Raw genomic sequence first — 23,517 nt, forward strand, 5'->3', positions numbered from 1 at the left:
TCTTCAATACAATGATTGCTTTATCAGCAGGAGATTATTACTGCCAAACTAGGAGTCCACATGAATCCTGGTCCAGCCCCTCCCACAACAGTGATTAGCTGTCTATATACAATGTATATAGAAAGCTGCTAATCAGGGGTGTGGGTGGGGTTGGCTTTCTGAGCTCTTTTGCATCTAAAACATCTGTGTCACCATTGCTGCAACCAGTAATCTAAGTGATACATCCCTGGAATTGGGGTCTCTCTTCCATTAATATGCTGGTCTCAGATAAAGTAGCAAAACCTGCTGACAGATTTTTTTTTTTTTTTTTTTAATTTTCATTATTTTTTCATTATTTTTTTTTCATCATTTGCATATCATTAATATGTTTATCGACCTTGTCATTGCCATGATTCCACAACTTTTCCTTTATTTTGTTGCAGTTTTAATGTAAAGGAATGCAATTTTTTTTTTTGTGAATCCTCTCATCAGAAATTGATCCAGTAGCAAGTGATATACTCCATGCATTGGCATGTAAAAGTTTGGGCACCCCTGGTGAAAATTACTCTCACTGTTATTGTGAATAGTTAAGCAAGTTAAAGATGAAATTCTCTCTAAAAGGCATAAAGTTAAAGATGACACATTTCCTTTTGTATTTTTGGCAACAAAAAATAATTTTCATAATTTACATTTTAAAAATTACAAAGAAAAATGGGCTAACGCAAAAGTTTGGACACCCTTGGAGATTTATGTGCGTAGATAACTTTGACCAAAGTTTCAGACCTGAATTAGCTTGTTAGGGTTATGGCTTATCCACTATCCTTGTTAGGAAAGCTCGGGTGATGCAGATTACACAGCTATAAAAAACCAAGCCTCCTCTAATCTTGTGCCACAAAACAGCAGCCATGTTTTCTTCTAAGCTGCTGCCTAGCACTCTGAAAATAAATATCATGGAGGCCCACAAAGCAGGAGAAAGCTATAAAACATAGCAAAGTGTTTTCAAGTTGCAGTTTCCTCAGTTCGAAATATAATTAAGAAATGGCAGTTATCAGGAACAATAGAGGTCAAGATAAGGTCTGGAAGATCAAGCAACATTTCTGTGAAAGCTGCTTATAGGATTGCTAGAGAAACATATCATAACCCTTCTTGACTACAAAAGACCTTCAGAAAGAATTAGTAGACTCCTGAGTTGTGGTATATTGTTCTACTGTTCAGAGACACCTGCACAAATATAGCCTTCATCAAAGAGTCATCAGAAGAAAACCTCTCCTGCGCCCTCACCATAAAATTCCACGTCAAAAGCCTGATACATTTTGGCCACAATGATTAAAGGTATGTGTGGAGGAAAAGAGGGCACATAATTTAAGGAAAACATTTTGCCAACCATTAAGCATGGAGGTGGATCAATCATGCTTTGTGGTTGTGTTGCTGCCAATGGAACAGGGAATATTTTATGGGTAGAGAGAATAATGGATTCAATAAAATGTCATTACTTCTTGATACAAACATAACACCATCTGTAAAAAAGCTGAAGTTGATAAGAGGATGATTTCTACAAATGGATAATCCTAAACACAAGTCAAAATCCACAATAGACCACACCAAAAGTCGCAAGCTGCAGGTTTTACAATGGCTCTCACAGTCCCTGATCTGAACAACATGGAAAATATGTGGCTAGACCTCAAAAGAGCAGTGCATGCAAGACGAACAAGGAATCTCAAAGAACCAGAAGACTTTCCCAAGGAAGACTGGATGAAAGTCCCTGAAATAAGAATTGAAAGACTGTTGGCTGGCTACAAATGGTGTTAACAAGCTTTGATAAGGGTGCCCAAACTTTTACATGCCTCTGTACATTATTGCCTAGTGCTGGATTTTTGGCGCCCTGTACAATCTGATCCTGAACCTACCACAGAATCAACCAGTCTGACCCTGGAAATCGTAATATCACTACAGTACTTGGGGTATTTTCCTATTCGCTTATCTACTGATACTAACTTTAATATTTAAAATGTTTGCTGTGTTAATTAAAATCTACAATATCTTTGTATTCTAGTAGCAACTATTCTTAAATACTGATTATATGCTGTTTTTGGTGTTTTCAGCGCTCTGGTTTACACTTTCGGCACACAGATAATACTGTACAGTGGTTACGCGCTATGGAATCCATTGGACTTCCAAAGGTAAGAGAACATAATCTATTTCCATTTGTAAAGAATGTGGAGATAGCACTTGATCTTCTTAAGGACCGAGGAGTTTTCCATTTTTGAGCTTTCATTTTTCCCTCTTTTGAGTTAAGAGCCATACCCTTTTTGTTAATTTTTCGTTCACCCAGTCATATGAAGGCTTGTTTTTTCCATATTAGTTGTAGTTGTAAATTACATTCAATTTACTATTCACTGTACTAGAAAACTACGAAATAAATTTCAAGTACAGTGAAATTGTAACCCCCCCCACAATTCACCATTGTGTTTTTGGGTTGTGTTTTTACAGTGATAATTATATGCTATAAAATGATCTGATTGTGATTCTGTGATTGTGATTCTTCAGGTCTATACATAATATACAGACCAAAAGTTTGGACACACCTTCTCATTCAAAGAGTTTTCTTTATTTTCATGACTCTGAAAATTGTAGATTCACATTGAAGGCATCAAAACTATGAATTAATACATGTGGAATGAAATACTTAAATTTAAAGTAGTGTGAAACAACTGAAAATATGTCTTATATTCTAGGTTCTTCAAGTAGCCACCTTTTGCTTTGATTACTGCTTTGCACACTCTTGGCATTCTCTTGATGAGCTTCAAGAGGTAGTCACCGGAAATGGTTTTCCAACAGTCTTGAAGGAGTTCCCAGAGATGCTTAGCACTTGTTAGCCCTTTTGCCTTCACTCTGCGGTCCAGCTCACCCCAAACCATCTCAATTGGGTTCAGTCTGGTGACTGTGGAGGCCAGGTCATCTGGCATAGCACCCAATCACTCTCCTTCTTAGTCAAATAGCCCTTACACAGCCTGGAGGTGCGTTTGGGGTCATTGTCCTGTTGAAAAATAAATGATGGTCCAACTAAACGCAAACCGGATGGAATAGCATGCCGCTGCAAGATGCTGTGGTAGGCATGCTGGTTCAGTATGCCTTCAATTTTGAATAAATCCCCAACAGTGTCACCAGCAAAGCACCCCCACACCATCACACCTCCTTCTCCATGCTTCACGGAGAGAACCAGGCATGTAGAGTCCATCCGTTCACCTTTTCTGCAAAGACACGGTGGTTGGAGCCAAAGATCTCAAATTTGGACTCATCAGACCAAAGCACAGATTTCCACTGGTCTAATGTCCATTCCTTGTGTTCTTTAGTCCAAACAAGTCTCTTCTGCTTGTTGCCTGTCCTTAGCAGTGGTTTCCTAGCAGCTGTTTTACCATGAAGGACTGCTGCACAAAGTCTCCTCTTCTCAGTTGTTCTAGAGATTAGAAGGTGTGTCCAAACTTTTGGTCTGTACTTGTGTGTGTGTGTGTGTGTGTGTGTGTGTGTGTGTGTGTGTGTGTGTGTGTGTGTGTGTATATATATATGTATGTATGTATGTATGTATGTATGTGTATATATGTGTGTGTAATTATTATTATTATATTATTATTATTATTATTGTAGTGAAAAAATAATTTAGAAATTTTGTTAATTTGTGTCAGTTTCAGACTCATAACTTTTTTTTTTTTTTTAAACATCTTTTTGGAGATGGAGCAGTTAGAGCGCTTGTTTTTTGTATTCAGAGCTGATTTTTTTTTTTTTTTTTTTTTTTTAATATATTGGCGTACATATGAAATGTTGATTTCTTTTTGTATTTAAGGGAATCTGTAGGCAGATTTTTGCTATGTAATCTGTAGACAACAAGAGATGGGGCAGAGAAACAGGTTTCAGCTATGTGTCACTTATTAGGCTGTGTGCTTTTTTTTTTTTTTTTTTTCCCCATACAGTGAAGATTTTATCACCAGGAGATTATCACTGCTCGGACAACATGGCACGTGATCAGTTATCTGACTTCGTTCCCTTCTCTGATGAACTGCTCACTGTCAGTAGACTGCGTACACAAAGAGCTGTGGTGTGGGCATGTTAGTTTAATGAGCACTGCTACATCTGAAAACTGTTTGTATCATCACTTCCTGATTGGAATCGGGGTCTCTGTCTCTATATTATGCAGCTCTCAGATTAGGTGGCAAAAGCCCGGTGACAGATTCCCTTTAAGGAGTTAGAGACCAGCTGAGTACAGGTTTGTGTAGGCAGTGCTCCATGGTAAAAGTATGGAAGTAGTTTCTGTCTTTATTCAAGAGAGTAAAGCGGGCTTTACACGCAATGACATTGGTAACGAGATGTCGTTGGGGTCATGTAATTTGTGACGCACATCCGGCCTCGTTAGCGATGTCGTTGAGTGTGAAACGCACGAACGACCGTTAACGATCAAAATTACTCACCTAATCGTTGATCGTTGACACGTCATTCTAATCCCAAATATCGTTGCTGCTGCAGGACGCAGGTTGTTTGTCGTGGTGGGATGTTACGGCCACTCATCTCCGCCTCTCCGCTTCTATTGGACGGCTGCCGTACGATGCCGCTGTGACGCCGCACGAACCGCCCCCTTAGAAAGGAGGCAGTTCACTGGCCACAGCGACGACGCTGGGGAAGGTAAGTATGTGTGACGGGTCCTAGCGATGCTGTGCGCCATGGGCAGCGATTTGCCCGTGACACACAACTGACGAGTGCGGGTGCTTTCACCAGCGATATCGCTAGCAATGTCGCTGTGTGTAAAGCCCACTTAACACCTAGGAGAGGTGGCTCTTCTATAAGTCAATGTCCGACTCTTCCCGAACAACTCATCAGAAACTCTTTAACAGTCATTTCACAGTGTTTGTCCTTCATCAATGTAGAGCAAAATATTTTTCATTTTGCAAGAGCGCTAATTTTTACACTATTGCCATTAATACATTGCCTTTAAAACTTTCCGGTCGCCCTCTGCCGGTCGCCCTCTGCCGGTCAGACTCTTCCCTAAACTGATGAGGGGCAAATGCCTGGAAAAAGTTCATCTGTAGATGAGTTTCTTGGTTGGCATTTTTTTTCTGTCCATGTTACAAAGCTAAAGTTTTTGTTCCATTTAAAAAAAAAATCTTTCTCCCCCACTTTTGTATGAAAAAAACAAACAAACCGCACCATACGTATCTTTCCACGGTCAACCAGTAAGGCTCCGACGCTGCCCTGGTATCGGCTGCAGCGCTGACAGCACAGCCAATAATACAATAGACAATCCGTGAGCTCGGTGGCTCTGTGCAGGGCGTCCTTTCTACTGTGGCAGAACTGCTGGACTCACTGATTGGTGGGCGACATGTCAGCACCCCAGTCAATAGCAGATACCGGGAGCAGCAGCAGAAATTCAGCGGTAGACTAGGGCGGGCAATGAGTATAGCACAGTTTTGTTTTGTTTTTGGTTTTTTTTTTACCAAACTGTACTCAGGGGTGAAGATGTCTTAAAAGGGCACAACCACTTTAAATATTTGGCCTTTAGGATAGCCACCACTCCTAGGGGCGACATGCCAGATAGATTTTTTTTTTTTTTTTATTCTGTGAGATAATTTGCACCATTATAGGCTAGTAGGGTGGTGACAATACACATTTTATGAAAGTCTGCCAAACCTGCTGAATTCTAATGTGCAGAGGGTGTTTGGCAGGTGTCGGTGGGAACAAATGATAGCACATGCTAAATTTCAACATGTCCTGTGCTTTAGGTTCCATGTAAGAGGAGACCGTTTTCTCCCATCCTCTCCATACACTTGCTTGTTTTGAGCCATTTATGCTTGGGAAACTTAGTAAGAATCTTTTGGCTAGCTATTGAAGGGTATTGGGACTATTGATTACTGATTAGGTAAATATTTGCTGATATTATCTCTTTGCCTTGGCTCTAATGTGTGGTCTATGACTACATAGGTTTCGGAGGTCAGCGTTGCTCATACGGTTACATATTCGGATATAAACAGCTATTCCCTTGTGTACTTCTATTATCAGAATTGTTTATTCTGTTTAGCTGGAACAATCCAATAATAGACAACGGACAGGAGAATTTCTTAGAAATATACACGTAGAAATGGTCTCTAATTGACTGTAGGACTTAGTGATTTTCCACTCACAGGAGAGTGGACCCAAACACTCAAGACCTAAAATAAGACAATTCCTTGCAGTATTGATTAAAATCTGCAAAAATAAAGCAAAAGAAACACCGCTTGGGCACACACCCTTAAGCCGGCTGAACTCTATGATGTAAGAAGGACTGACAGACCATCTAATGTGTCTGGGAAAGCCGTCATCAGAAAAGAACCTATTGTTAACCCTTATTGTTAACCGGTATGTCCCTGGTCATGAAAGGGGCATCCTTACCGGCTGCTGCAGTGAGTTGGCAGAGATCCGCACACATGTCAGCTGATTTAATCAGCTGACATGTGTTCCTCGCAGGCACAGATGTATCTGTGATCCACCCGTACCTACTTCCAGAGTGTGGCAGCACGATTTAAATTACCACAACGGGTACCGCACACTTCCCCACTGCCATCGGCAGTCCTGTGAAGTGATCACGGGGTGCAGATGGTTGCTATGGGTCATGTGATGACCCTGACTCTTTTTTTTACCACAGTTCCTCTAGAAGCCACGTGAGAGGTGACTCTTAAAGGAGCAGTACCCTTTTTCTGATCAAAGCTGTGTAGCTCTGATCAGAAAAATGGCAGCAGCAATCAGACTGCTGATCCTTATACTAGAGGGACTAATAAAATTAAAAAAAAAAAAAATAAAAGTTCAAATCCGCCCCCATTTGCCCCATTGAAAATGAAACCATAAAAAAATCAAACTATAAAATCAATTTTCTGATCAGTAAACGGCGTAGCGGCAAAAAAATTCTAAACGCCACAATTACGTCTTTTGTTCGTTGCAAATTTTGCACAAAATGCAACAGGTAATCAAAATGTAGCATCTGCGCAAAAATAGCACCATTAAAAACGTCAGCTCAAGACACCAAAAATAAGCTGTCACTGAGCGCCATATCTCAAAAAATGAGAATGCTACGGGTCGTGGAAAATGGCGCAAAAAGTGAAAAAATCAGATTTTTTTTTTTTTCCACCCCTGAGATAAAAGTAATAAACCTATAGATGTTTGGTATCAATAGACTCGTACCGACCTGAGGCATCACTCCAACACATCCGTTTTACCATATAGTGAACACTGGGAATAAAATATACTTTGTTAGTTGTACATTTAATTTTGTTGCGTTTATTTACAAAAATATAGAAATTTTGGGAAAAAATTTCAATTTTTATATCCTTAGACCAATTTGTCAAAATATAAAAAAATAATTTAAATTTCCCACATGTCTACTTTACATCTGCATCACTTTCAAACATCATTTTACTTTGTTAGGATGTTAGAAGGGTTAAAAGTAGAAGCAATTTCTTTTTTTTTTTTTTTTCCCCCCAAGAAATGTACAAAACCTGTATCTTTAGTGATAGCTATAAATGCAATTTCAGGGGCCTATATATATTGAAAACTCCCCAAATGTGATAGCATGTGTATCATGTGGTCAATCATGACAGGGGTATCTAAGGAGTTTATTGGCTCCAATTGCTTCCAAAACTGATTGGGGCTGATGCCCGCAAGTATCAGCTGTTATCCATGGCATTTTCAGCAATGAGGGAATGAGGCCCCTTAACGTCCGACATATTTATGTGCCTCTTAAAGGGAATCTGTCACCAGTTTTTGCTCCCCCATCTGAGAGCAGCATAATGTAGAGACAGAGACCCTGATTCCAGCGATGTGTCACTTACTGGGCTGTTTGCTGTCATTTTCATAAAATCACTGTTTTCTCTGCTGCAGATCTAGCAGTTATACAGATCTCATGAATATGCTGAACTACCTGTAGCATGCCAAGTAGTCCTGTAATGATAATCTCCTGCTAATTAAACAGTGATTTTATGAAAACTATACGAAGCAGTCCAGTAAGTGACACATCACTGGAATAAGGGTCTCTGTCTCTACATTATGCTGCTCTCAGATTAGGTGGCAAAAACCTGATGACAAATTCCCTTTCAGGGTTAAGAAAATATTGATAATCTTACAATTTTCACACTGGCCACAGGGGCTTTTTTTAGACTCTTACCTCCTGACCTTTCAAGTAGAGTTTGAGTTTTTTTTTATGATCAGGAAGCATTAGGCTATGTTCACACATTGTGTTTTTGCAGCAGTTTTTTTTATCTTTTAAATGTAAGCTAAAAGCTGCCTTTTACATTACCAGCAAAGGCTATAAGATTTCAGAAATCTCATACACACAATTGCTTTTTTTTTTCCGGACTGAATTGGAAAACTGTTGCTTATTTTTCTTTTTATAATCTGCAGCGTGTCAATTCTTTCAGCATTTCTTTTCACCATAGAGAGCAATGAAAGTGCATAAACACAAACCATTGTATTTTTGCTGCGTTTTTTGTTGAATTAAACTAACTCATTAGGCATGTACTTGTAGACAAATGACACATGTATCTACAACCCCCTCCCACCCCCCACCCCCACTAACTCTGCAAAACCTTATCTTTGTCACCAGATTTGTAACTGCCTAGACAGCAGGTTTTGGCTGCAGAAAAAAGCAACAAAAAACAACATATGAACATAGCCTTAGGGTAAGTTCACACAGTGCGTTTTTCGCGGCGGTTTTGCGCAGTTTTCGGGTGCGTTTTTGCTCAGAAAACTGCAGGACTTTGCTTCCCCATCAAAGTCTGAGTTTTCATTTTTGCTGTCCACACACAGCGTTTTTTTTTCAGCTGCGTTTTTGTGGTGCCACAAAAACGCAGCATGTCAATTATTCCCGCGTTTTTCACTGCGCTTTTCATCCATTGAGTGCAATGGGATGTTGAAAGACGCAATGAGAAACGCAAATAGGTGCATTTTAGTGCGTTTCTAAGACCAGAAACGCAGCTATAAACGCAGGAGGTGGGTAGTAACGTGACATGTACAGGAAGAGGATTCCTTCTGTCAGTATATACAGAAGCGTGAATCCTCCCGGTACAGTCACCGCTGCGTCCACCTCCAGAAAAAAAAAAAAGTCATACTCACCTGTCTGCAGACTCCCGGTGCCATGTCCGCTCCCATCTCCTCCCGGTACCGCCGCTCCGGGTGTGTGCAGTCTCCCCGGGTACGTATGCCTGCAGGATGCAGGACCTGGCGATGGATCACCTGACGCAGTCACCTGACGCATCAGCTAATCGTAAGTCTCGGGCTATCAGCGGATGCGTCAGGAGACTTCATCCCTGATTGCCGGCAGATCCTGCAGCGATCGGATGGGATCAGACTCGCTCTAGGAGCTGCCGGTAATCAGCACATAAGTGAGTATTTTTTTTTTTTTTTGCACCAATGCATCTGCTAATTGTATAAACTGCTTTTATACAATCAGCTGATGTGTGATGTGCTTCAGCCTCTAGAACCTGACACATCATCTGATCGCTTTGCCTTCCAGCAAACTGATCAGATGAAATTGGATCCGGATTGGACGGCGCGGGACCCTGACCCAGGATTACTGCGGAGGGGGGGTTCTTTATTTCAATAAAGATGGAGTCACTAATTGTGTTGTGTTTTATTTCTAATAAAAATATTTTTCTGTGTGTTGTGGTTTTTTTATCTTTACTAGAAATTTATGGTGGCCATGTCTAATATTTGCGTGACACCATGAATTTCGGGCTTAGGGCCAGCTATACAGCTAGCCCTAACCCCATTATTACCCAGCGAGCCAGCTGGCATCAGGGCAGCTGGAAGAGTTGGATACAGCGCCAGAAGATGGCGCTTCTATGAAAGCGCCATAATCTGGGGTGGCTGCGGACTGCAATTCGCAGCGGGGGTGCCCAGAAAGCATGGCCACCCTGCACTGTGGATTCCAATCCCAAGCTGCCTAGTTGTACCCAGCTGGACACAAAAATTAGGCGAAGCTTACGTAATTTTTTTTTTTTAATTATTTCATGAAATTCATGAAATAATTAAAAAAAAGGGCTTCTCTATATTTTTGGTTCCCAGCCGGGTACAAATAGGCAGCTGGGGGTTGGGGGCAGCCCGTACCTGCCTGTTGTACCCGGCTAGCATACAAAAATATGGCGAAGCCCACGTTTTTTTTTTTTTTTGTTTAGGGAGGGCAAAGAAATCCTGCATACAGTCCTGGAAGGAGGATGCTGAGCCTTGTAGTTCGACAGCTGCTGTCTGCTCTCCTGCATACACTATTGGATGGAGGAGGCTGAGCCTTGTAGTTTTGAAGCTGCTGTCTGCTTTCCTGCATACACTATTGGATGGAGGAGGCTGAGCCTTGTAGTTTTGAAGCTGCTGTCTGCTCTCCTGCATACACTATTGGATGGAGTAAGCTGAGCCTTGTAGTTCTGCAGCTGTCTGCTCTCCTGCATACACTAGTGGAGAATGAAGAACATATTGAAGAAAGAAATGACATCAGACTTTTTTTTTTTTTTTTGTTCACTGATAAAAAAAAACGCATAAAGACGCAGTGAGCAAAAACGCAGCAAAAAACGCACCAAATCATGGCAAAACGCGGGTGTTTTTTGCTGCGATTTTTTTTTTTTACCGCGGGTGCGTTTTTGTGCGGTTTTTGCCGCAAAAATCTCACAAAAACACACCCGCAGCAAAAAAACGCAGTGTGTGAACCTAGCCAAAAGCAACAAAAAACAACGTATGAACATAGCCTTACAATGACAGATAACATCTCTATACGCAACTGATAACACAAGTCCCACCAATTATAATTGAGGTTATCACAGCTGACTTCTCCCTTCACAATGACCTTTGTAAGCTCATTAGACACTACAATACAAAGGATAGGGTCGGAATTTGATCATTGTGGCTATGTACATGTGTTGTTTCCTGAATCAATAAGTTAAAGGGAACCCATCAGATCCAGTTATGCACCCAGAACCCAAAGCAGTTCTGGATGCATATTTCTAACCTTTGTCTAACCGTCCCTGTATACACTAGCATAGATAAATAGATCTATAGAAAAAAGTATTTCTAAAGATCTTTTATGATATGCTAATGAGGCCAGGAACTAGTCACAAGGGCGTTAGTTCCTGCGCTCATTCCACCCTCTTGGCATGTTATCACACCCACAGGGGTGTGGGTGAAGAAAATGGACACCGTTTTGTCATGATAAACTGATAATTGTTTGAAGCCAGAAATATCTAAATGCCAGTATGGTAACCAAGTAAACATGACTCGCTATATGTATATATGTGGTGAAATCTAGAAAAATAAAACAGCAAAAAAAAAAAAAAAAAAAAAAATCTTTCTCATACGTGTCAAACTGCATTGGCATCTTTCAGACCCAAATGATATGTCATTAGCCGTTACTAAACGTTGCTGCAATTGTAATCTGTGCTAGCAAAGGAAAATGGATCAATACACAGTTCCCATTGAAATCAATAGGCTATCCATATAATACATAGTTGTGTTGTTCCTCCAACACAAAAGATGATACTTCCGTCTGTTACTTCCATGTTTTTCAGGGCCTGGATCTATTAGACCAGGGGTCTCAAACTCTGGGTGAGCTGGGTGTATGGGCCGCACAGAAAACAAAATAATTTGGGGGGCCGCATTCTTTGCAGCACAAAGTAACATTTTTATTGGTACCATATTTTTTTTATACACCTTTTGGATCACTGTTTTTGAACATTTTTCACTTGGTTATTATGATAAACGTGCACGTTTTTTGTTAAATATAAACAAAACCAAAAGATTTTACATTTTTGATGATAAAAAAAATTTCATGCTTTATTTTGATATTTTTTTTCTTACCCTTTAGCCCTTTTGTTGTAACTAATAGTTTTACAATTCGCACCATATAGTAATTTTGGCCAACATCTTTTAGTAATCTGCCCATCCTTGTCCTCATCCTATAGTAATGTGCCCATTCTTGTCCCCATCCTATAGTAATTTGTCCCATCTTTGTCCCCATCCTATAGTAATTTGTCCCATCTTTGTCCCCATCCTATAGTAATGTGTTCCATCTTTGTCCCCATCCTATAGTAATCTGCCCATCCTTGTCCTCATCCTATAGTAATGTGCCCATCCTTGTCCCTATCCTATAGTAATGTGCCCATCCTTGTCCCCATCCTATAGTAATGTGTCCCATCTTTGTCCCCATCCTATAGTAATGTGCCCATCCTTGTCCCCATCCTATAGTAATGTGTCCCATCTTTGTCCCCATCCTATAGTAATGTGCCCATCCTTGTCCCCATCCTATAGTAATGTGTCCCATCTTTGTCCCCATCCTATAGTAATGTGCCCATCCTTGTCCCCATCCTATAGTAATGTGTCCCATCTTTGTCCACATCCAATAGTAATGTGCCCATCCTTGTCCCCATCCAATAGTAATGTGCCCATCCTTGTCCCCATCCTTTAGTAATGTGCCCATCATTGTCCCCATCCTTTAGTAATGTGCCCATCCTTGTCCTTATCCTATAGTAATGTGCCCATCATTGTCCCCATCCTTTAGTAATGTGCCCATCCTTGTCCTTATTCTATAGTAATGTGCCCATCATTGTCCCCATCCTATAGTAATGTGTCCCATCATTGTCGCCTTTTAATAATCTCTCCATGCAGGTTCTCTTCTTGTAGTTATGTTCCATACTGGTCCCCTATTGTGCCGTTCTTCTCATACACAAAAAAACCCCCCACCATTCTTCTCACCTGTGCCCTGTTTCCTCGGTTACCTCTTCTCTGCTTCTTGATGCCCGCAGGCCTGTGCAATTGTTGACTATTTCGACTGGTGCAGGGGCCGCAGCCACCGTCAGTTCTTTATTTCAGATGAACGCTTTGCCCATGTTGCGCACGCAGAGACAAGCTCTCTTTTGCACAACTTTTCCAATGCAGCCATTTGCCAATCCAAGGCAAGCAGCTGAAGTCATACACCTCAGCTGCTTGCCTGTGATTGGCCAGCAGCTTCCATTGGAGGAATAATTATGCACAGAGAGCTTGACTCTGCCCACGCAGCGCCGGCAAAGCGTTCATCTGAAATAAAGAACTGACAGTGGCTGCGGGGGCACGGGCCTGCGGGCAGCAAGAAGTAGACTGAGGGTCCTCATGTGGCCCGCGGTCTGAGACCTCTGTATGAGACTATTTGAAAATTGTGTATAAAGTTATTTTTTGTTTTGTGATTTATATATTTTTTTTTAATTAAAGCACTTATTAAAAAAAGTAATAATCATGTTATTAATAAAGGATAATGCACATTTATTTCATACATAGGGATGTCATCCTTTGGTTAGATATCTAAAGAATCTGACTATTACTGATCTGCATCCATCTATACATTGTGTATTCCATTATCCACTTCTGGTTTTCTAATCTGTCAGTGTTCATTATATCGTCACCTTGTAGTAGATTTTGCCGCTCGTTATCTCCTGACATCAATGCTCTGCTCACTGTCTGATGAGAATTTCTGTCCATCACAATAAGTTTCTCTTCTGATTTATATTCATAGATCTTTTATCCAGAGACCACAGATGTCTATGATCGGAAAAACATCCCCCGTGTTATATATTGCATCCACGCATTAAGGTAAAAGTAATGTGAAGAGATACCATTGCATTAATGTCATTATTTGAAACATTTCCAGAAATCTAAGGCTATAAATCTAAATTTGTCACACTCCCCTTCCAAATTCTGGCTTATATCGCAGAGATTCCTGTTTTGTCGCACTCCGATCTGTTGTTTATTTGCTTGGTTTCTTTAAGCAGCAGAACCATTATCATTGTTGGACTACAATATCATGTGCAGAGCAGTCCAGCACGCTTCCCCTTCTGAGTAACACCTCACTGTCAGTGTACAAACGTTAGCCCGATATGGGCAGGGACAGCTCTCTGGACTCTGCTACATGACTAAATCTATACATTCTGATTGTGTGAGAACAGCTGCAGCCAGTAATCTAAGTGATACATCATTGGATTCAAGAGAGGTTGCAAAAACCTGCTGACGGATTTGTTTTAAGGTCGGTGTCACACTAGTGTATGGCATCCGAAGGGAAAGTATTGCATGCGAAATATTAATGGCATTCAGCACAGGCTTTGCTCTGCTGCAAGTGTAATGTGACTGTGATCCGATCTTGCGATCAGATCACAGGTGTGAAGAAGAGAAAGAGAGTGATCTCTGAATCTCCTCCATTGTCAGCTGATCCGTATATTGCACTGCACTTGGATGTCATCCGATTGCAGTCCGATGTTTCACTCACACCCATAGACTTGTATGGGCGCGTGTGAGCAAATTTTTACAGACAATTGCAGCATTCTGCAAATTTTTTTTTCCTCCATCCAGTTAGGGCTGAGGAAAAACTCGCAGATCTGAGCTGTCCGATTGGTTAACATTAGGCCTAGTGCAATGTGATATTTTCTCACATTGCACTCATGTGAGTCATACGCCAGTGTGATGAGTGATGAGCCTGGGCACTACCATGCTTGGGTGCTTGGTACTCATAACCAGCAGTTGGAAACTTGAACGGACTCCACTCTTGTACCGAATGTAATAGAAGTCAATGGTGAGTATTTTTCCAGGAAAGTTTATGGAAAAATGCATGCGTTCCCGTTGACTTCCATTGTACTTCGTACACAAGTCAAACCTGTCCAACCTTCCCAACTGTTCGTCGTAACAAGTACCGAACACCCAAGCATGGTAGCGCTCTTGCTCATCAATATGCAAAAATAAAATAAAAAAAATAACAGAAATAAACCTGTATTGAGACAAACAAGATAAAGGTTTAAGGACTTCAGAGGTCAGAATAAACAGACGGACCAGTACTATGGACAGGCCAACAACACCATACCAGCGAGGGCTTGACATTACTACTGACCAGCCGATACAAGCCACATCGGCAGCCCGATACTAACCATCTAAATAGAGCCGGAATACACAGCTATACCGGATGTGCCGAGGACACCGCCGGGCACCACAGAAGAGCCCCCTCTCAACAGAAGAGTCACTCTGCAGTACATGGCAACGGCCACCACACACCAAAAACTGCAGCTCCACACGAGTCCACACCTGGCTGCTACCGGAGACTTGTGGCCGCGAGGTAGGAACCAGCTATATTATGTACTACCAGCAAACTGCCGTGGACAAATAGGAGGGCACTACCAAAATGGAAGTAATCACCTTTACACATAAAAACAGGACCTAGCCTTACTTGTAATCTATCCCAATAGGATCTTGCAGTAGAGCCGGTCACTTACATTTGGGGTTTCTTACATTTTTATATCCTGTGTACAGCAGATCTTATTATTTAACTATACATATAGTTTATGTATTCTAGATCACTAGGGGTAAGAATTGCGGAGAATGGCTCCGCTCCTTCTATTGGTCTTGGCATGTTCACTATATGGGGGCCTGTGCTTAGCCTGGATATTGAATATAACTATAAAGGGTCTCGTATTTGGCAATCGGTGGATGTGACTTCCGACCCCATCTATCATTAGTACGTGGACTTGGTCTAGAGCCCATTGTACTGATGTGAAGCATACACCGCTCATTTCGGATTTTGGCTTTGTGGAAGCGAGCGCTGCAGATGTGAGAATCACAGCTGCATTAACCTTCAGGGTTATACGTGAGTCCATCTGTTTGGAACAGTTTTCTTCCCAATCTAATACTAGACAAACTTGGATGATGTCTTTCCTAATTTATATCAACCTCCAACTAGAGCAGACGGGTTGATAGGCTTTCATATAAGGCAGACGATTTTCTGTGACTTTACCCTCCGTGAAAGGTCCGATGTTCTCTGGACTTAAGACGTTGTCTGTTTGCTGCTTACTTAGCAGACATCGGTTATTGTTGTTTAAGTGAGTTACAGACAACCTGTAACATCTGCCTTGTGTTTCCTGTGACCGCAGGCTGCAGTGTCGGCTTCCAGGCATCTGCTACCTTCAGGCTCAGATTATACTTCCTGGCCGTGTCGTCTTGTTTCCTGTCTGTAGAGGGCTTTTCCTCTTCTAATTTGTAATGATGGCAGGTATTTAACTAACACGTTACAATACAAACACTGCTACCTCTAATACACAGGACAAAAACAAACAAGAACTCTAAGGCTATGTTCACACTAGAAAAATGATTTTTCTTAAGAAATTTCTTAAGAATGCACCTGTGTTAAAAAACGCACCAAAAACGCACCTGCGTTTTTGCCGCGTTTTCGGTGCGTTTTTACCGCTGGTTGCTCCCTGCGTTATTGTGCCAATTATATATGGCACATAACGCAGTTAGCTGCAGAAAAGAAGTGACATGCTCCTTCTTTTTCTTAAGAAAATCTACTGAAAGAATTTTCTTAAGAAAAAAACTCAGTGTGCGCACAGCTAATTTTTTTTGCCATAGGTTTTGCTGGGGAATGTCTGCAGAAAGGTTACAAGAATTTCTCAAGAAATTTCTGCAGCAAAAACGGACGTAAAAAACGCAGTGTGGGAACATAGCCTAAAGGCCACGTCTCACTAAGCGACATCGCTGCTGAGTCACGGTTTTTGTGACACAACAGCGATCTTGCTAGTGATGTCGCTGTATGTGACATCCAACAACAACCTGGCCCTTGCTGTGAGGTCGCCGGTCATTGCTGAATGTCCTGGACCATTATTTGGTCGTTGCTCTCCCGCTGTGAAGCACACATCGCTGTGTGTGACAGCGAGAGAGCAATGATCTGAATGTGCAGGGAGCAAAGAGCCGGCTTCTGCGGACGCTGGTAACCAAGGTACACATCGGGTAAGCAAGCAAAGCGCTTTGCTTGGTTACCCGATATTTACCTTGGTTACCAGCGTCCGCAGCTTCTAGAAGCCGGCTTCCTGCTCGCTGCACACGTAGCCAAGGTACACATCGGGTAACTATAAGCAAACGCTTTGCTTAGTAACCCGATGTGTACTATGGTTACCAAGCACAGCGTCGTTACACGGGTCGCTGGTGGCTGCTCTGATCGCTGTGGAGATCTGCCTGATTGACAGCTCACCAGCAACCATGTAGCGACGCTCCAGCGATCCTTGCTAGGTCAGATCGCTGGTGGGATAGCTGGAGCGTCGCTAAGTGTGACGGTACCTTAAGGCCCTCTGCGCCCACTGTGTTTTTTCTTGCAATTTTTTGCGTTTTTGCTGCAGAAATTTCTTGAGAAAAAGAATATGCATGTCACTTTTCTGCAGGTAGCTGCGTTTTTTGCCATAGATAATGGTAAAAAAACAGCAAGGACCAACTTGCGGAAAAAACGCATCAAAAATGCGGTAAAAACGCATGTTGTTTTCGAGGCGTTATTGGTGTGTTTTTGAACGCTAGTGCGCTAGTCTTTCAGACTCAAGAAATTTCTTGAGAAAAATCCTTTTTCTAGTGTGAACAGAGCACAGCTGCTGCTGTCAGTGACACCTTCCCCAACCAATGAGGTGTCTTCTAGGATCCACCACTGACAGTTTGAAAATCTTATCTTCCATCTTCTGAGCTCTTCTCAACTGCTGTATGACCACAACAGTTTATGTAGTGATAAATTGGCTAAGAGGAGCTCGGAAGAAGGAAGATAAGGGCAGCCCAGTGGCTCAGTGGTTAACACTGCAGCCTTGCAGCACTGGGGTCCTGGGTTCAATTCCCACCAAGGAAACCATCTGCAAGGAGTTTGTATATTCTCGCTGTGTTTGTGTGGGTTTCCTCTGGGCTCTCCAGTTTCCTCCCACACTCCAAAGACATACTGATAGCAAATTTAGATTTTGAGCCCCATTGGGGACAGTGATGTCAATGTATGTAAAGCGCTGTGGAATGAATAGCGCTATATAAGGGAATAAATATTCTATGTTATTATAGTATTATAACAGTTATAAACTCTCCTATACTCACTGACTGATGCTTAGTTAAAGGGTTATTCCCATCTCTAAGATCCCATCCCAATATGTAGTAGGTGTAGTAATAATAATAATAAGGCTATGTGCGCACGTTGCGTAAAAACATGCAGTTACGCTGCGCTTTGCAGCGCAGCGTAACTGCATGCGTCCTGCGGCCCCTGCACAGTCTATGGAGATTGTGCAGGGGCCGTGCGCACGTGGCGTTTAAGAGCGCAGCGCTTCGGCTACTGCCGAAGCGCTGCGCAAAAAGAAGTGACATGTCACTTCTTTCCTGCGCTTTGCCGGCAGCTCCTGCTCTGTCTATGGCAGGAGCTGCAGGCAGAGCGCATGGAATCGGCGCTCACTACGGACATTTCTGCAGCGATCTAAAGCGCACATGTGCTCTTCAGATCGCTGCAGAAATTTCTGCAGGGCTTGTACGCAACGTGCGCACATAGCCTAAGAGTAATAATATTAGTAAACATTTCCTGATATGATATGTCACTTACATCATGTTCAGGGCATTGCAGATCCTTGGGTATCAACATTTCTGACAACTCATTTTGTCACAGTTAGTTACTCGTGGTCATAACCATGAATACCTAAGGTCCTACAATGCCCTGCACATGAGGTAAGTGACATCTCTTATCAGGAGAACTATACTACATTTCTAATTGGAGGTATTTGCTATTCTTATCATACCTTCTACATATTCGGATAGGATCTTCGAGATGGAAAAAACCCTTTTAATTGCTGTCAAAAGAAAATTCTGTAAAGATTTTATGGTTATGACAACGCATATAGTCACAGTTAGTTGTTCATGGTCATAACCATGGATACCCAAGGTCCTGCAATGCCCTGAACATGAGGTAAGCGACATACGGTAGCTAATCAGGAGTTATTGTGCTACATTTCTAATCGGAGGTGTTTAATATTATTATTGTTACACCTACTGCATATTGAGAGAGGATCTTGGAGATGGGAATAACCCTTTCATTTACTAATTGTGCAACACAAAAGCTAAAGAAGGCAAAAGGTGCCATACTTTTAATAAAACTCATTTTTCCTTTTTTTTTTTTTTGTAAAAAAAAAAATTATTTTTTCACTCAAAAAATATGCTTTTAATGTTAAAAAAAAACAAACAAAAAACATAAAGCCCCGAGAAAGCATTATTCGTTAGGCACATGCTAACAGTGGACTCCTTGTCTGCGTACCGCTGCAGCCAAACACACAATACAGAAAAGAATGAGAGCAATGCGTAATGGCTACGTAGAAGTGCAATTAGTGTATTACTTGATGTGTAGAAGGCATTATGGGATAGCTTATGGGATGGACGGCACTCCTGAAACAGACTTTCATGCAGACTTTTTCTTGTTAGGTCCGCTTTTCTGTACGTTCTTCTTCGTATGTTCCCTTTCATCTTTTATTGCCATAGTAAATACCTGATTTTGTAGGATTTAGGATCTAGAAATCCTTAGCTTCTGTAGATACAATCATAGGAGGAAAAGCAGCGTGATTTATGTGACTTTTAGCTCCGACCAAAGGAACGAAGGAATTGAGTGAAATGGAATTTTAGGGAATATTAGGTCATTGGGGCAGCAGACGCATAAACAGATGTTACCTCTTACCGAGTATTAATAGCGAGTTCACTCTGGAGACTCACATTCAGAATTTATTCTGTAGCGTATCAAGTATCATGTGCCTTGCGTAATCTTTAGTTTTTCTGATGGGCAGAATTTAAGATTTTCCAGACGACTGGTTTCATTTCTGAAGATGATGGTGAGGGCGATTATGGGTTTTGTCAAGAAAGAAGGATTTCTACAGTTTTTTTTCCATTAAAAATACATGTAACTGGCAGTATATTTAACAAAAAAAGACAGTTGCTGTCTGAAATGCTAAAGCATGAAAACCATGAATGTAAGACTATAGACATGCATTACTGCTAAAGGAAATCTAAGAAAAACAGATATTTAGCATACAATGGTCGAAATGGCCATTTCTATATCTGCCCAGTAGCCACCTCAAGGCATACCTCCTTATGGGATATGTGACCATTTCAGACAATATTATGGGATTAGTGACGTTGTCAGAACATATTAGTTACTGTTATTGTCATGGGTTAAACTAGAGTGAGGTCATAACTACCTCAAAATAGTGCCATTAGTTTAGTTAAAGGTTTTAGCCACACTGACTATAGGCCCCAATACACATAAAACTAATGTCAGCCAAGCCAGCTGATATAGACGGGTTCGGCTGATAGTCTAATGTTTATGGGGTCCCCCAACAGATGATGTCAGGTGAGATAAGGATCTAGCATGTCCGGTTTTGGATCTCCAATCCTTTTGTTCTATGGAGATGAGTTGCTGCCAGAGATGCCTAGCAGTGGCTTTCTCATAGAGCACACAGGCACTCGGCAGAGGGATCGCTCCCACATATGAGAGGGTTGGGTGAGAGTGCTGCGGACTGAACAGGCAGCCAGCACATCATTCAGTCACCAACTGTCTAAAGTGTATGGGGGTTTAATAAGAATTTGGTTTAATTAGTACAATTTAAGGGGATGTCTCAACATGTATTTTCATTTTCAGGACAGCACCACTCCTTTGCCTTCCAGCTTCTTGCTTCCAGGGGGTATTGCACTTCTAATTATTGATATTTCAGACCACTGGCATGATTGCTGTGCTGGCTGGAACTGTAATATCTACAATGCTGCAAGTGGAGGCAGCTTTGCCTATAAAGCATTTGAGGTTAATAGAGAACTGAAGCTGGCCAGGGTCCAGCGATGTAGCCAGCTTTAGAGCAGCACTTACAAACTCTGTAGAAAGGAGCTTGACTATTGGAGCTGCCTTAGAAGACCAGCTACCTCTGATAGACAGCAAAGATGGCATAAACTAGGCAATGAGCAGTATAAATAGCGTTAAAAATTCTTGATCGGAGACTATTTTTAATAAGAGGTAAATTGCGGAGTTTGTTTTTTCCAAGTAATTTGCTATTTTACTCTGTTAAAATCAGTTAATCCCTTTAAATGTACCGTAAATCACTTAATCCGTTTTATATTTACTTATTTTGAATACAGCGAGTGAAATAAGTAGTGAACATATCACCTATTTTCTAAAGAAAAATATTTTATTAAGGCACTATTGACATGAATTTCTCACCAGATATTGGTAACAACCCATTGAATCAAACCATAGATGTCCATAACTTTAGTGATGTGTAATAATGAGAAATTACCGAGGGCAAAACTGTTGAACACGCTTACTGAAATGTATTTAATACTTTGTACAAAAGTCTTGGTTGGTGATGACCACTTCAAAATGCCTCCTGTATGGAGAAACTAATTGCATGCATTGCTCAGGTGTGATTTTGGCCCATTCTTCCACATAAACACTCTTCCTGGTTTTTGTGGGCTCCTTTTGTGTTCTCTGAGCTTTAGTTCTTCTTTTTTTTAAATTTTCTATTGAATTCATGTCCGGTGTTTGGCTCGGCCATTCCAGCAGCTTTATTTTCTTTTTCTGAAACCAGTTGAGAGTTTCCTTGGCTGTGTGTTTTGGTATCATTGTGTTGCTGAAATGTCCACCCTCGTTTCATCTTCATCATTCTGGTAGATGGGAGCAGAATTTTTTTCAAAAATGGCTTCAATTTTATGAAGTTAGCCAGTGCTGTATGTTAAAAAACAGCCCAATATCATGATGTTCCCACCTCTAAACATCATTGTTGGTAGGCTATTTTTTGGGGTGACATGCAGTGCCTTTTGGCCTCTGAACGTGTGTATTATTGCATCCATATAGTTCAATTTTAGTCTCATCTAACCAGACTCTATTCTCCCAATATTTCTCAGGTTTATATTATTGTGCAAATTTTAAACACACTTGAACATGCTTTTTCTTTAGTAATGGAGTATACATAAAGCCAATGGAGGTTGAGTGCATTACTTATTGTTTTCTTTGAAACAATAGTACCTGCTGATTACAGGTCTTTCTGTAGCTCTCCACAAGTGGTCTTTGGCTATTGGACGGCTCTTCTGATAATTCTTTTCACTATTCTGTCTGAAATTTTGCAGGAGCACCTGGTCGTGGCCGGTTTATGGTGAAATTATGTTCTTTCCCCTTCCGGATTATGGCCCCAACAGTGCTCACTAGAGCTTTCAGGAGTTCAGAAATTCTTCTGTAACCAATGCCATCAGAATGTTTTGCAACAATAAAGTTGTGATAGTCTGGTAGTCAGCTCACTGGTTTAACCTATCAATAATTGTTTCTTGTGTGGTACCTTTGTAATGAGACCCTTTTTTATATGCCATCATTTGAATCAGCTGATATTACTTTTCACTAAATGGTAGGATATCCTGACTTACCATAGCTTTTTGCACCTCTTTTCATGTGTACAATACTTTTTCTTTGTGTGATTTCTCAGTGGTACGCATAACTTACATTAGGACCTCTATGTTTTGTTGTCTTTGCCTGTGTGGATTGGATGGATTGTTACCAATATCTGGGGAAAAATGCATGTCAATAGCACCTTTAGAAATGTATTTACTTAGAAAATTAGTGAAGTGTTAAATATTTATCTCACTTGTTGTTTATAATTTAATTTTGTTTGTCTCATTTACTCATCTCTAGTGTTATGTTTTCCATGGAAACTGAGACATATCATTCCAACTAATAATCTGCTAGTCTATCATTATCAGAAAGACAAGGCTAAATGCTTAGATCTATCTGTATAAGCAGTCTGTATTGTTTTTATATATTTATATATATATATATATATATATAGATAGATAGATAGATATAGTGCCTACAAGTAGTATTCAACCCCCTGCAGATTTAGCAGGTTTACACATTCAGAATTAACTTGGCATTGTGACATTTGGACTGTAGATCAGCCTGGAAGTGTGAAATACACTGCAGCAAAAAAGAATGTTATTTTTTTTTTTTTTTTAAATTGTGAAAAGTTTATTCAGAGGGTCATTTATTATTCAACCCCTCAAACCACCAGAATTCTGTTTGGTTCCCCTAAAGTATTAAGAAGTATTTCAGGCACAAAGAACAATGAGCTTCACATGTTTGGATTAATTATCTCTTGTTCCAGCCTTTTCTGACTAATTAAGACCCTCCCCAAACTTGTGAACAGCACTCATACTTGGTCAACATGGGAAAGACAAAGGAGCATTCCAAGGCCATCAGAGACAAGATCGTGGAGGGTCCCAAAGCTGGCAAGGGGTATAAAACCCTATCCAAGGAGTTGGGCCTACCTGTCTCCACTGTTGGGAGCATCATCCGGAAGTGGAAGGCTTATGGAACTACTGTTAGCCTTCCACGGCCTGGACAGCCTTTGAAAGTTTCCACCCGTGCCGAGGCCATGCTTGTCTGAAGAGTCAAGGCTAACCCAAGGACAACAAGGAAGGAGCTCCGGGAAGATCTCATGGCAGTGGGGACATTGGTTTCAGTCAATACCATAAGTAACGTACTCCACCGCAATGGTCTCCGTTCCAGACGAGCCCGTAAGGTACCTTTACTTTCAAAGCGTCATGTCAAGGCTCGTCTACAGTTTGCTCATGATCACTTGGAGGACTCTGAGACAGACTGGTTCAAGGTTCTCTGGTCTGATGAGACCAAGATCGAGATCTTTGGTGCCAACCACACACGTGACGTTTGGAGACTGG

The 23,517-nt window shown here is 41.2% G+C and overlaps 1 protein-coding gene across 2 annotated transcripts in view; it reads left to right on the forward strand.

The window, feature by feature from the left end:
- Nucleotides 1-23,517, forward strand: part of IQGAP2 (IQ motif containing GTPase activating protein 2) — a 502,441-nt gene that overhangs the window by 240,377 nt on the left and 238,547 nt on the right. For both annotated transcript variants that reach the window (XM_075325516.1, XM_075325525.1), the window contains exons 4-5: nucleotides 2,082-2,159; nucleotides 13,520-13,596. In XM_075325516.1, the coding sequence (XP_075181631.1) occupies nucleotides 2,082-2,159; nucleotides 13,520-13,596 (155 nt within the window). The remainder of the gene's footprint in view (nucleotides 1-2,081; nucleotides 2,160-13,519; nucleotides 13,597-23,517) is intronic.

This window comes from Anomaloglossus baeobatrachus, chromosome 1, assembly GCF_048569485.1.
Source record: "Anomaloglossus baeobatrachus isolate aAnoBae1 chromosome 1, aAnoBae1.hap1, whole genome shotgun sequence".
NCBI classification, from domain to species: Eukaryota; Metazoa; Chordata; class Amphibia; order Anura; family Aromobatidae; genus Anomaloglossus; species Anomaloglossus baeobatrachus.